Here is a 14,404-nt window from a genome sequence, read left to right as displayed (position 1 = left end):
AATATAAATATAAAATTAAAAATGTTATAAAGAGATAATTATATTAAAAAAATTATAAAACTTCTATTTTGGAAATTAAATTGATATTTTTACAAACATTTAAAATAATACAAAAAATATGAAATTCAAAATTATATTCCAATCGGCGATCATTAAATTTCTATTTTTTAATACTAAAATCTTAAAAATAAAATAACGAATCTGATCTTATTATTTTTTGTCGAAAATGATGTTTCATACATTCCATTTAATATTCTTGGTGCTACCGCCTCCCAATACTATCACATTAGCCAAATTTATGAGTCTCTTAGATAATACAAACAATTCTCAACAATTACCAGCAAAAATGATCAACTCCAGCAGTTTTGCGGGAGAAAAATATTTAACAATGAACCTCCCTTTAAACATAAAACCGAACGGAGCTCACATGAAGATCACTTTACATTACAATGATCCAAATTATTTTAAACGCTATCATCAAATATATTCCGAAGGAGATGTCCTATTCGGAAAATACAAAACGGGCGTTTTTACTATCCTCGGAGAGTATTCCATCGCTGGAACGTGGACCAATGCCGAAGGAGATATTTATGAAGTAATGTCTTAACTTATTTTATTTGGCAATTGCTGATATATAATCATTAACTTTATAATAGAATCCTAGCATTTTACATTTCCTTAATTAGATGACACTTATGATAGATGACACTTATGACTAAAAAATATAAAATGATTCAATTATAAAAGGAATAATTATGCTGACAAAGAGGACACTCCCTCCTCAGATTATAATGACGTAATTGATGCATAATAACATGGGATGGGCCCATTCACTAGCATGTGTGGTGGGGTGGGGGCGCTGAGTAGAAAGCCTGAGTCTTTGGAAAATTAACTATTTAACTCAATTTTATTATGAAGATATAAATGTACCAGCTGACTGCCAATGGATTTCAGAATTTAAATCTTGGTATGAAAGATTAATTTTAGTATATTCTCCAGAAACACTACTGTATAATATATTTGTATTATTTCCAAATATATCAAAATTATTGTATATTTTGGCAACAATACCAATTAGTACAAAAAATAAATGAGAGGACCTTTTCTTCATTACGGAGAATAAAGACCTATCTCAGAAGTTAATCAGAAAATCTATTGATTGGACTAGCATAATTTAATATTATATTTTATTGTGATTTGCATATCGGTTTATATCAGAGACCTTAATGGGGCGGGTATGGGCCTAATATTAGCGAGTCTGGGCTAGACCTGGAATTTTGGAATTATTTTTAATAGGCTTGGGACTAAAAAAAATTTGATTTAAATATTCCTAAAAAATATTGCAATTTTTTTTCTTCTAATAATAATAAATTTTAGTATTGTAAATAAAATGATTGGCTGATGAATACACTATATTGTTTATTTTCATTAAATACAATAAATTAAATTTTTGGATATTAGCTTGGGCCGGGCATAATTTTTTAATATATTAAATAGAGGCCGGGCCTGGGCCGGAATTTTCTTTTTAACTGCTGACTTGGGCCAGGCTTAATCAAAAAATTAACTCATGAAGGTCTCTGATTTATATCTCTATAATATTTTTTAACAATATTATATTTGCTCTTAAATATTTTATATTTTCCAAAAATTTACTATCTGTTTTCAAAATTGTCATTTAATATGATTGATTCTAATAAATTTTATAAGATGATTAGTTCAAATTTTTAATTCTCCACATAAATCATTTCTATATAAAAAAATATCCCCCCCCCCCTCCGAAAATTCCTAGCTACGCGCCTGTAAAAGTTAAATCGTTGTAAAATAAATATGGCAACTCCTACTTACACGAAGGGTCATGAATATGAGGAGAACATTTAATGGACCCATCCTTCCTAATAGAATTTTACCTTCCCCTATGGGACTGCTTATATGAGGCTTTCTCGATAAAAAAATAATCTTAGTCAAAATTACAAAAAAGTTTTGAGATATTTTATTTAAAAAAATGGACTAGCAAGGCTCCAATATAGATTTACAATACCCAGGAGTGCAATATTTAAGGGACTGTATTGTTCATATCCACTTTGATGAATAAAATTAATGATATAATTTCACAGAGCTAGGCAGATAAATTAAATTATTATATTTTTTTATTGATTATGTAACTAGAATAGGATTCTTAAAAAATATATTAATTTAAATTTATGCATTATAGATACATCCATTAGGACTATGTCATAAAAGAGTTGGCAACAATTTATACAATTATCCGTGGATAGCTTACGTTAAACTCTCCCGACCTGACGATCTCATCCAAGAATGCGTGTCAATATATAATAAGGTAACTTTGAATATTCAATGTATATCAGAGACCTGCTAGCCCGGAACAAAAATTCGGGTTGAAATTATTTTTAAATATAAAATTCGGACTCATTCGGTCGAGTATTTTTTTTTAAAAAATAAATCAAACCTTCTCCACAATTTTCAGTAAAAATGGATGCTGTCCCCGGGCGGACTTTAATTATAATTGAAACTTATCAATCCCCTTAGAATTAGTACAACAGAGCGGGATATTTTTTGCAAGAACGGAAACGAAACAGAACCCCCAATCCGGGTTTCTAATTATAATTAATTTTGATGGTTAGGCAGATTGATTATACTCTAATCTAGATTCTCTATATAGGCCAGTCCCTTGGCTATCTGCTGTGAAACCGCTTCTTACAAATATAAAAAAATATGTCTACGTTATTTATTAAAATTCAATAATAATATAATTGTTTTTAAAAAATTACGTTATACTTACTTGTTTCTTGCAAAGTTTTGGGCAATTTCTTCTAAATGGGTATGATTAGACAGATACGATTTTAGGGTTACTTGAAATAAAAAAAAAAGTATACTTTTATTTAATAAAATTTAATTGTTGTTTAGCAGGTTACTCTATGGGTCCAGAGTTGTCTTATATTTTTGTTTAAAAACAAATTTCTAATGACTCATTTAAACAGTTGTTTTTAGAATATGGCCAAGTGACGAAGTGTAAATGAGTGTGCTATATATAATTCTAATTTGTAAAAATTATTCATAAATAATGTGGATTTTACAAATATTTTAAAAGCTACTTTTTAAAAAAATAGTAAATATTTTTATCAAAATATTGAAATCATTTAATTTTTCAACAAATTATCCCTTTAATTTTTATTGTACATTTTTAGAAACTACTATAGTTTTTAACAATATTATATTGTTCAATGCATTATTATACATTTTAGAGGAACAATTTTCATAAATAGAGTATGGACTCTGAATTTAGAACCCGGGTCAAATCTATGGACCAGATTAAAACTGTTTAATAGTCAAGATAGAAACTATGGATTACCTTTACTCCGACTAGAGACCAATGATATTCATTTATTTATTTGGAATTCAATTTTAGGAAGAAAAAAAATTATCGATGTTAAGAATAAAATTTTTAAAAAGCCTTTTAATGATCCTATAGAAAATATATAATGACAAGTTATATCCATAATTAAATTAAGGAACAAGTTAAAGATAAATATCAAAAAGATTTAGTGAGTATATACTAGAAATAAAGAAACGATAAAAAAAAGGCGAAATAAATTTAAACATATTATAAGTCATAGAAGAAGCATGTCGTCTATCATTTAATTAAATTATATATAATAATATAAAGAAGGGATAAACTTTAAAAATAACATTAAAAGGAATAAATGATTGGAATAAAAATCCGTAGATACATACAACTTATTACATATTTTGTAGTTCATGTTTTAGATCAATATTTGTAGTCGTTCTGGCCTGGCTACAAGATGTCAATTTTTATCTTCATATTTTTCTAAAAAAAAATTATACACTCGCATTTGTTCATTATAATTCTTCTTAAAATAATCTCAGTCAAGTAATAATTTTCACATTTTGCTAAACTCTAATAACCCATTGTACCTACGTTAAACATAAAATAAAATCTAAAGGATCCTCAAAGGCCACTCCCTTTACATAAATCATGGCAGTCCATTGTGCATGCATTGTTTAAACATTTTCCCTAAAGGCGGAATAAAAAAATAGCGGCAAAGTTAATTCAACAGCTTAATTTTTTTCTCTTCTTCTCGGCATCTAAAAATGGTTAAAATGGCCCATGAAAATTCTTACCCTATTAGCATTAAGTTTGTTTTATCGAATAAGAATCAGGTATTCTCGCGATCAATGGGGCGTAACGCTAAAGTCTTGGTACCTCCAGCAAAAAGACAAAATATATTATGGGGCCCTTAGTCATAATTTAAAATCTCTCGAAGCCCCTCTATCACTAAAAATGTGACTTGGGCATTCCTTGTAAAAGTCTTCCATCACCTCTGGAACCATATCAATGACCATTGAGAGAAAATTCTATATTTCCGGTGGCAAAAAATGTCACGTTTTAAAATCTTCATAATTTTAAAATTAAATTTCATATTTTAATGAAGAATATATTTCCCCAATTTTTTAAAATAATTTTAGCGAGTGGTTATTGTTTTTTAAATTGAGATAAATACTAAAATTTGACAAAAAATAATTTCAAATTTTTTAAGGTTACCAATTTTTTTGGACTCTATAATCGACGCTCGCATTTTATAAAATTTTTTTTCCTAATTATAAATTTCAAATGATTTGGCTATTAAACAGATCTGATTCTAGTAAAACGCCTATTCAAAGTCAGGAGATAGTTTTGTAAATTTAAAATGTAATCAAAAGATGATCATATACTTATAAAATTATGCCATGAAAATAATTGGGAATGCACTAAATTTAAAATATGATTTACAAGGAAAATGTAAAATATTTTTGTACACTAAATTTAAAAAATCTGCTCAAACTCGATTGGATATGTGGAATAAGAATATTTGCAATAATAGACTAATGAAAAATGCCATATCTTTTTAAACTTGTGATCGGCTCAACTTGAAATAAAAAAAAATTTGGATGCCGATTTGATTTTATGATTTTCCGGTTTACGATTAAATTAATAAAATTTAAATTCATTATTATGTTACTTTAAAGACCAACATTAAGCCATATAAAGAAATTTAAATGAAGTTTCCTGCTAAATTGTTTTAAAAGATATCTAAAATTAAAGGGACTGAATTTAACCTAAAATACCCAATTTTTTATAAATTTAGAGGCCCATATCTAAACCTTTGCTTAGAGTTGGGGTCTATAATTTTATTTTTTTCTTAGTTATAATATATACAAACTCTTATAAAAATTGGAAGGGGTCTGGTTAAAAATTGTGTTGTTGATTTGACATGGAATACCATATATATACAGGGTTGCCAGGTCAAAGTTTTCAAATTGCGGAAGAAATTCGTTATTTTGCAGGAGAAATATGAAAATTCCGGGAAAATATGTAAATTGTGGTAGAAATATAAACATTGCTAAAAAAATTTTTTATTCGGTCGGGATTTTGAATTGACTTAGTTATTCGCCTATTCTTTTTATAATAATTTTTATGATACAAAGTCAGTAACTATTTTTCAAAATAAAATAGTTGATTATAGTACGAGATAAAATTTTTTAAATATTTTTATTATTAAAATAACATCTTGATATATTAAAATATATTAATTTTATTAAAAAAACAAACGATTTTAATTTTACAATGTAAAAAATATATTTTATGCGAAAGTCCCGCAATTGGAAATCTATCGTCTGTTTGTTATATAACATTATAGGGATAGGCGCTTAATTATTACGTATTACGTTTAAATACATAATATAATATTGTACTTATTTCAATGATAATTATTTTATTTATATAGTTCAATTACATTATTATTATAATCAGTGCAGGGGGAGTGTATCTACATCTATTGCAAAACAAAAATATTCTCTAAAAATAAGAAATAATACATGCAACTAAAGTTGCGGCAATGGTTATCATGTAGTACAACATTCACAGAGCTACTTATCATCACAATATAGGTAGAATCTTTTCGCCATAATATCTAAGGCCTGCGAGATAAATGAAAACTAGCAAGGCTATCATCAATGTTTAGAACCTGAATCTAGGAGGTCAATTCTTGACAATTCGAAAGATCGGCATACATATGCAATTCTAACAGGTGCATCTTATCTTAAGGGAAATATTAAAACATTTCCCTTGATCCTCCGCTATTCCAACAAAATTAAGTTCGTTTCAATTAAATTATTTTCCCTCAAATTGTGAATAATCCAAAGACATAACTAACCATATAATGGTAAATGTAGCAGATTAGGGATTAACAATGAATTTCATGTCAGCTTTCTGATATGATAATACCTCTGTGAATTTCGCAAAACCAGTGTATTTACAGAATTGAGACAGCCCAATGTTGGTTGCGACATGTTCCTAATACCCGCCATCGATAGAATGTTAAAATTTTACAAACCTTTAAAAAAATATTTCTTAAATAAATTATAAAAACTGTCCGAACATTTTGAAAAATTTTTCAAGAATGAATGGCAGAGGTATATTTAGAAATGATTTCCCATGCATGTAGGAAATCTACTACATGCTGTTAATATGAAGTTGAAATCAGAAGAATCTTTTTTAACAAAGATTCACAAAATTATGCTGCAGATGTGTTTATAATTTAAAAATTGACAATAAATTTTATGGCGCCATTACTAAAATTTTATTAATGTTCAAATATTTTCAAAATACCGATAGACATTGATGTCTTGTTTGAGGAGATTGCAATGATCTCTATTTTTGATTTGCCACAATATTCAAAATATTAATTTTACAATGAAAAAAATATATTTATTTGTTTAACAATTAGCTCGGCCTCTAATGATGTTAAAGCAATCTCTCTCCTTTCTCCAGGTAGTCCTCATCGGACTAAAAATGCGCTCCGATGAGGTATTAGAATGAGGTAAGGAGAAAACATCGCATATTTTTTCAAACATGGGGATTTATCATTATTACGAAAAAATTTCACCCATTTCTCCTCTGCGATAGGGACATGCAACAGCTCACACCATTCAAAGTCAGACCACTCCACCAACTCTCTTAATTCATTCTTTTAGTTGATAAAATAAATTCGTTAAAACATTTCATCACAATTATTTCAACATCCACAGATAATACATTCATTGCCTTCTTGCAAGAATTATGTAGTATATGGCATAATTTGTAAGTCATTATTTTGCTGCCTCAATTCGGTAAATATACTTTGGTTTTTGCCAAAATTCGCAGAGGCATTATCAGCGCAAAAAGCTGACATGCAACTTATTGATAACCCTGAATCATCTATTTTTAAACGATTTCTTCTGTAGTTGCATCTGTATTATTAATAATGTAATTAAACTATAATAAATAAAATAATTATCAGTATCATTGAAATAAGTATAGTATCATTTTATTATTATTTAACCTGAACGTGATAATTAAGCGACAAATCCTATAATGTTATACAGAAACACTGAAAATGATAAAATATGAATGTTGTTGATTTATTATTGGATAAGAATAAAACAGGATAGAAAAAAATTTACAAACTTGATATGTTTTTATATTTAAAATTTATTTTAAAAATAATCAATTACTTTCTTTCAAAATTATTATTTATATATTAAAAATGTTATGTGTGGGAGAAATTAAAAAATTGCGGTTAGATTTTTGCGGGAGATTTCCAATTGCGGTAATTTTGCGGAAGTGAGATGTCTGCGTGTAAACTAAAAAATTGCGGGAGTCTCCCGCTGACGGGGGGAGACATGACAACCCTGTATATATATCAGAGACCTGCCGAATAGTTTTGTTAAACGGCTATATTTTTTTGAAACAACTAATGAAAGATTTTTAGCCAAAAGAATATTATTCAAGCCTGAAGATTTTGTTTATAGATGTCAGAAAGATTTGGACATATATTAGCCAAACTTGAAGCTTATGCAATATTATTTTAAATAAAATCTAGCCATATAACAATAGTATATTGTAGTCAAATTATTAAGCCCGGTTCGTTATACATATTTTTTTCACCTATTTTCAATACTGTCCCGATTTTTAAAAAAAATTTTATTTGACCCGGCCACGTTATTTTTTTAGAGTATGGTCAAGTTTTTCATTTTTTTTTAATTTGGTCAATAATTTTCCCTGTATACTTTGTAAAAGTTTTGGTAAAAATCGAAAATACGAGATGCGAAGCGAATATTATATCATCCAATTATTTTATTTATCTCAACAATGTTAAAAATATATATTTACAATTTAATTAAAAAAAATTTTTTTTTTATACATAACGATCCATTGGGCAGATACTCTTGTTCCAATCTTGTCCTTTCTTATTTTTTCCTTTTGAAATTTTAATAGAGACATTGTAAGAATTTTAACGGGCCACCGTGAAAATCATTGATCATCTTGCAATTATACAAACAGTTATTATGATGGTCATTTTATACAGAATTTTTCATAATATGTATAAAGAAAATTAAATATTCACTAAACCTTATTGTATTCCTTTGTCGGTATGTCCGAAAATTTATCTGATTTATACACCTTTTGTATTTTAAGCTTTTTAATGGCTTTATATATTATATTTTAAAATATAATTTATTAATACATACAATTTACGTAACTTTCATTATTTATTACTGAACTTAATTGGTTGAATAGTAGAGTTTTTTTACTTATTAAAATTTAATCTAATTCTCATATAGAGCATTATTACAAATACTAATAATATTAATATATAAAATTATATTATAATTACAAAGGAAAGATGCCGCTGTAGTTTACTAAAATAAAATATTAATTTTCATTTTTTTTAACTTTATTTGAACTTAATTTTTTTTATTTATACATTATATGTTTTTAATTTATTTCTAGTTTTACATTACAATCTTTTTTTTTTAATATAAAACTAAATATAATGTTAGGTTTGAAATCAAATAGAAATATAGAGATTCACTTTTTATAGGAATTGTTTTAAATCGTGCAAGCATTTTTTTACACATTATTTTAATAGTCGGGCCGAGATTCTCATGCAAAATATATTTTAACCAAGTCTTCTCTAGGAATAAATTATTTTGCAAGATCTGGTTAGTAAAATTTGGAAAAAAACGTAAATTTTTTAAAAAGATGCTTCGGCCTAAAACAATATTTTGTGCATGTTGTCTAGCCCTGCCCATAATATTTTTTTACCCGACCCCAAGTGAAGATACTAAAAGGATTTTAAAATGGCTTTCGATACGGTCTTTGTAATCGTTTTTACATATTTGGATATTTAAAATAATTACAAGTTATATAATATACTAAAACATAATCTCCTATGAAGATTTTGCAAAATACCTTGAAAAAAATCGGTCAGTTTAAGATATCGATTCATCCTCTGACCTTATCTTATATATAGCTTTAGTTTGGCAGTTGAATTATTTTTATATTAACTGGTTTGCAACACAATATTTTTGAAAATCAGGGACTTCTACCAGTGTGAGGGGAGTGTGACGTTAGATCTTCATTAAAATTGGAGGAGATACGGAGGGTCGTTTTAATTTAGATTTCCTTTGCTAATTTTAATGTTATCTTTTATTAATTTAGATAGGGGTCGTCTTTAGCTTACGGGGGATGTAAAACAGGGTTGCCAAGTCCCTCTATCATCGGGAGACTCGCAATCCTCTAGTCAACACGAGTGATTTCCCTCTCACAAAACTCCTGCAATTGGAAATCTCCCCCAATTTTAAAATTTGTTCCTCATTTAAATTTCTATTATTTTATTGTTTCTAATTTATAAATAATAATTTTGAGAAACAGTTGAAAAAAAAAGATCATTTGTTTTTGTACTAAACAAATATATCTTTATTAAAATAAAAAAATTATTATATAAAATTTTGTCAAATCAAAGTATATTTACTTGATAAAAACGTTTTTGCCCTCTAGTTGTGGATACAACAGAGCTACGATAGGTTTTCCTCATAATCCATCTAACTGGACAAATTAAAAATGGGGATAAAGATGAGGAGCCCTTCACACGTTTGTGGGCAAGCCGCGCGTGCTTGTACGTGTAATAGTCCTAGGACTATTACTTAAACGTCTGTGGGCTGATGGGGAATGGTCAAAAATAAGCACAGCCCACACCCATAAAATGCTTATATACTTAATTACTTTAAAGGCAAAGGAGGACCCTTTTTAATCACAAGGTACATTAGATATATGATGGAAAATTAAGAGCAAATAATGAATGGAAAGGAAAAATAAGTCAGACAAAGAATGAGAAGAGAGAAAAGGCAGCGAAAGTAAAAGAAAGGAAAATAAATAAAAGTAAGAATGACCTGTTTCTATGAGGAGTTCATGGGAGATTTAAATAATTTGATTTGATCCTTAAGAGTTTCTTTATTGACCTCCTATCTTTATTCAACCTTAGAAACTGTTTCGTGTTTAGGCTTAAATCCATTATATCCTTTATTGCCCTAAAGAACCATAAAATTTTAACTTCCTATAAGTTTTGCCGTTGAAGGAATATAACCAATTTATGGCCTCGAGGACCAGGCTATTATTTGTGTGATTTCTCAGAATATGAGCATAAAAGGTGAGACGCTTCTTTTTTAAAGTCACATGTATTTGAGTGTAGCGTGATCTCTTCCAAAGATTATCATTTGAGATAATGTTGGGGTAAAAGAGCCATTTATTATTCTAAGACATTTGTTGACAAACGTCTGTAGTTTCCTGGTCCCTGTCTTCGTTATCTCTCATATGTCACCGCCATAAAGGAGAATTGGAATAATGGTGGAACTAAAGATTCATAGCCTATTGTAAACCGATTTCTCCCTTGATTTCCACAGTTTGAAATATTTATAAAAAGCACCTCTTGCATTTTGAATTCTGATTTTTAGTTCATCTTTGCAGCTACCTCTTTTATTCATGATAACCCCAAGATATTTGTAGGAGGACACCACCTTAACCAACTTTCCCCCTACCACCAAATCACCCAAAGGGGGGCATGAGACGATGGCATAATTACAGTCTTATCAAAGTTTATATCCAATCCGACCTTTAAACTGAAGGAACTTAGTATCCAGGCCAAATTTTGGTCCTCCTCCAAGCTTTTAGCAATCATCACCAAGTCGTCCGCATAACAAATCACCCTATTCTCCAAAAACCATGACTGATTGGATCCAAGTTCCAAAAGATTTGCGGCCCCCAGCGAATCGGTAATTATTTTTTTCATAACTATATTAAACAGCAGCGGGAAGGCGACACACCCTTGCTTTACTTCTTTTTTTGTTCTAAAGGGGGAGAAACTTTATTAATGATTTTAAACGAGGCAAAAAGATTAATATAGTGTGTCTTAAGAATCTTAATGATATATACGTCAATGCCTCATTCCTCTAAGATTGCCCATAAAGTATCATGAATAACGTTGTCAAAAGCACGCTTGAAATCAACGAAGATAAAGTAAAACGGTAATTTGTACTTCTCGCACTTCTGTATTATTATCTTCAATGCCAATATTGGTTCATTGATTTTCCTATTTGGGCGATAAGCGCAGATGTATTTAGACAGGAGATTTGGTGTGGAAGCAAGGATACGGTTTTTTAGAAGGGTCATGAAAACCTTGGACACAATAGATGTAAGAGCAATGGCTATAGTCTTTTAATTTGATAGGATTCGGGGTTTTGGGGAAGTTATAAAAAATTGTCATATTCCAGTCTGTTGGCATCCTCCCCGTGAGCCAAATCTTATTGAACAGCCTCAGCAAGAGCTGAGAGACCTCTGAGGGGGATTACCGACCCGGATGAACAGATGGCTTTGTGGTTGGATCATACATGGGAATCTTTGATTCTAGGAAGCCAGTCGTAATACTATCCTCTAGCCATAGCGTAGTACCATCTGACGCTAATTTTTCTGTGGCGGAAATAGCTAAGGCTATTAATAAACTTAGGAATAATAAATCCCCAGGTCTTGACAAGATCTTAGGGGAACATCTGAAAGCAGCCCCTGCAGAGGTCTCTTAGCTCTTGCTGAGGCTGTTCAATAAGATTTGGCTCATAGGGAGGATGCCAGCAGACTGGAATATGACAATTTTTTATAACTTCCCCAAAATCCCGAATCCTATCAAATTTAAAAATTATAGAGCCATTGCTCTTACATCTATTGTGTCCAAGGTTTTCATGATCCTTCTAAAAAACCGTATCCTTGCTTCCACACCAAATCTCCTGTCTAAATACATCTGCGTTTATTGCCCAAATAGGAATATCAATAAACCAATATAGGCATTGAAGATAATAATACAGAAGTGCGAGAAGTACAAATTACCGTTTTACTTTATCTTCGTTGCAAGCGTGCCTTTGACAACGTTATTCATGATATTTTGTGGGCAATCTTAGAGGCATGCGGCATTGACGTAAATTAGTGTTGTTAAACGGCTCGTTTTGAGCCGATTTTTAAATACGGCTAACTCAATATTTCATCTAGAATATTAATAAGCAAGCCTGAAGATTTTGTTTGTATAAAAAACAAAGGTTTGGACATCTATTAGCGAAATCTTAAGACTTGGGCAATATTTTTCTAGCTAAAATATTGAGTTAGCCATTTTTAAAAATCGGCTCAAAACGAGCCGTTTAACAACACTAACGTAAATATCATTAGGATTCTTAAGACACACTATAGTAATCTTTTTGCTTCGTTTAGAACAAAAAAAGGAGTAAAGCAAGGGTGTGTCGCCTCCCCGCTGCTGTTTAATATAGTTATGCATAAAATAATTACCGATTCGCTGGGGGCCGCAAATCTTTTGGAACTTGGATCCAATCAGTCATGGTTTTTGGAGAATAGGGTGATTTGTTATGCGGACGACTTGGTGATGATTGCTAAAAGCTTGGAGGAGGCCCAAAATTTGGTCTTGATACTAAATTCCTTCAGTTTAAAGGTCGGATTGGATATAAACTTTGATAAGACTGTAATTATGCCATCGTCTCATGCACCCCCTTTGGGTGATTTGGTGGTAGGGGGAAAGTTGGTTAAGGTGGTGTCCTCCTACAAATATCTTGGGGTTAACATGGATAAAAGAGGTAGCTGCAAAGATGAACTAAAAATCAGGATTCCAAATGCAAGAGGGGATTTTTATAAATATTTCTAACTCTGGAAATCCAGGGAGATATCACTTTTATATAATAAATAAAGTAACTTAATTACAAAGTAGAATATAAAATTTTAAAACAATAAAATATTATAGGAATAAATGGGAAGGTTAAAATAGCATTTTCATTAACATTGCCATAGGCCCGACACGAATTTTTTTATGTTTAAATTTTCAAATTCCTATTTTTTTTAACCTCCCGCAATTTGGAAATTTTGACCTGGCAACCCTGGTGTATAGTACGATTGATGGAGATCTAAATTGAATTTCATTACCTCTTATTTTATATTTATAAAATATCAATTATATAATTTAATTTCAAAATATTATTGAATATATAAAAACAAAATATGAAATGACATACAAAAAAAATATATAATAAAATTAGCGAGCTGTTATATTTCGTTAAAGGTGAATAATATTTTTGGCGTAATTCAAAGACCTAAACTTTAAAGGGAATTAAAGACATCTGCAAATATATTAAATATATTTTTTATGTTTATTTTAGATGAAACGTGCCGTGATGCGAGGTGCTCTTGCGATTATTTTGGATATATCGTTAGATATAGATGCCAAGTATAAGGTTTAAATTGCTGATTTTATTTTCCCAAACCGAAATATTTATTTAATTTTTTGAATATATTATAAATATTATTAATAAAATATTGACTTAATTTCATATCTTGTTAGCGTCTATGTGTTATTTTTTTTTCAACTTTAAAATCATTTTTTGAATCTACGTTATATTAAGTTCATGATTTCATGGAAAAATTTTGTAAAAATTACAGAAGTCGGTTTTCTACACATGCTGAAATACATTATGTTTTCTAAAAAAATTTTTAAAAAAGGGAGCTAAGGTTGTAAATCGCTAAAACAAAAATGGTTAAAATTGGGAATCTCGCTTATATCTTTTAGAAAAATTTTAAAATAAATAATATTTTTTTACGAATAAACTATAATAGTAAAAAAAATATCACTACTATAACTTTGATTACTAATCTAAAAAAAAATTAAGATTTTTAATTGAACGACCTTGCAACCCCAGATCCGGCCCCTACACAAACTCAATTTCCGAGTCTGTTATAGCATACACCAACCAATCCACAAACTCCGAGGTAAGATACATTGCTTCTAGATCCTCGGCTGACCCTGCACTCTCTGGACCCAAGACTGCTGCAAAGGGATCCGTTCCGATCCTCGTCTCGAGTAATATTATCGTTATTCTCACCGTTCATTTTTTCCTGTTGCTCCCAATTTCCGGTCGCGCCTTCGCTATCCTCCCGCGCCCACATGGGTGCCCATTTGAC

At 29.8% G+C, this 14,404-nt stretch overlaps 1 protein-coding gene across 1 annotated transcript in view; it reads left to right on the top strand.

Annotated features, from left to right (window-relative positions):
* The first annotated feature begins 226 nt into the window (after window positions 1-226).
* Window positions 227-14,404, top strand: part of LOC135931919 (uncharacterized) — a 29,613-nt gene continuing 15,435 nt past the window's right edge. Inside the window, exons 1-3 of the mRNA XM_065469238.1 lie at window positions 227-595; window positions 2,213-2,338; window positions 13,606-13,680. Of these exons, the coding sequence (XP_065325310.1) occupies window positions 227-595; window positions 2,213-2,338; window positions 13,606-13,680 (570 nt within the window). The remainder of the gene's footprint in view (window positions 596-2,212; window positions 2,339-13,605; window positions 13,681-14,404) is intronic.

The sequence above is a fragment of the Gordionus sp. m RMFG-2023 genome, chromosome 1, assembly GCF_954871325.1.
Source record: "Gordionus sp. m RMFG-2023 chromosome 1, tfGorSpeb1-WG-v2, whole genome shotgun sequence".
Classification (NCBI taxonomy): domain Eukaryota; kingdom Metazoa; phylum Nematomorpha; class Gordioida; order Chordodea; family Parachordodidae; genus Gordionus; species Gordionus sp. m RMFG-2023.
Note: the sequence above shows the minus strand (reverse complement) of the source record. Positions and strands in the feature narration are given on the sequence as shown.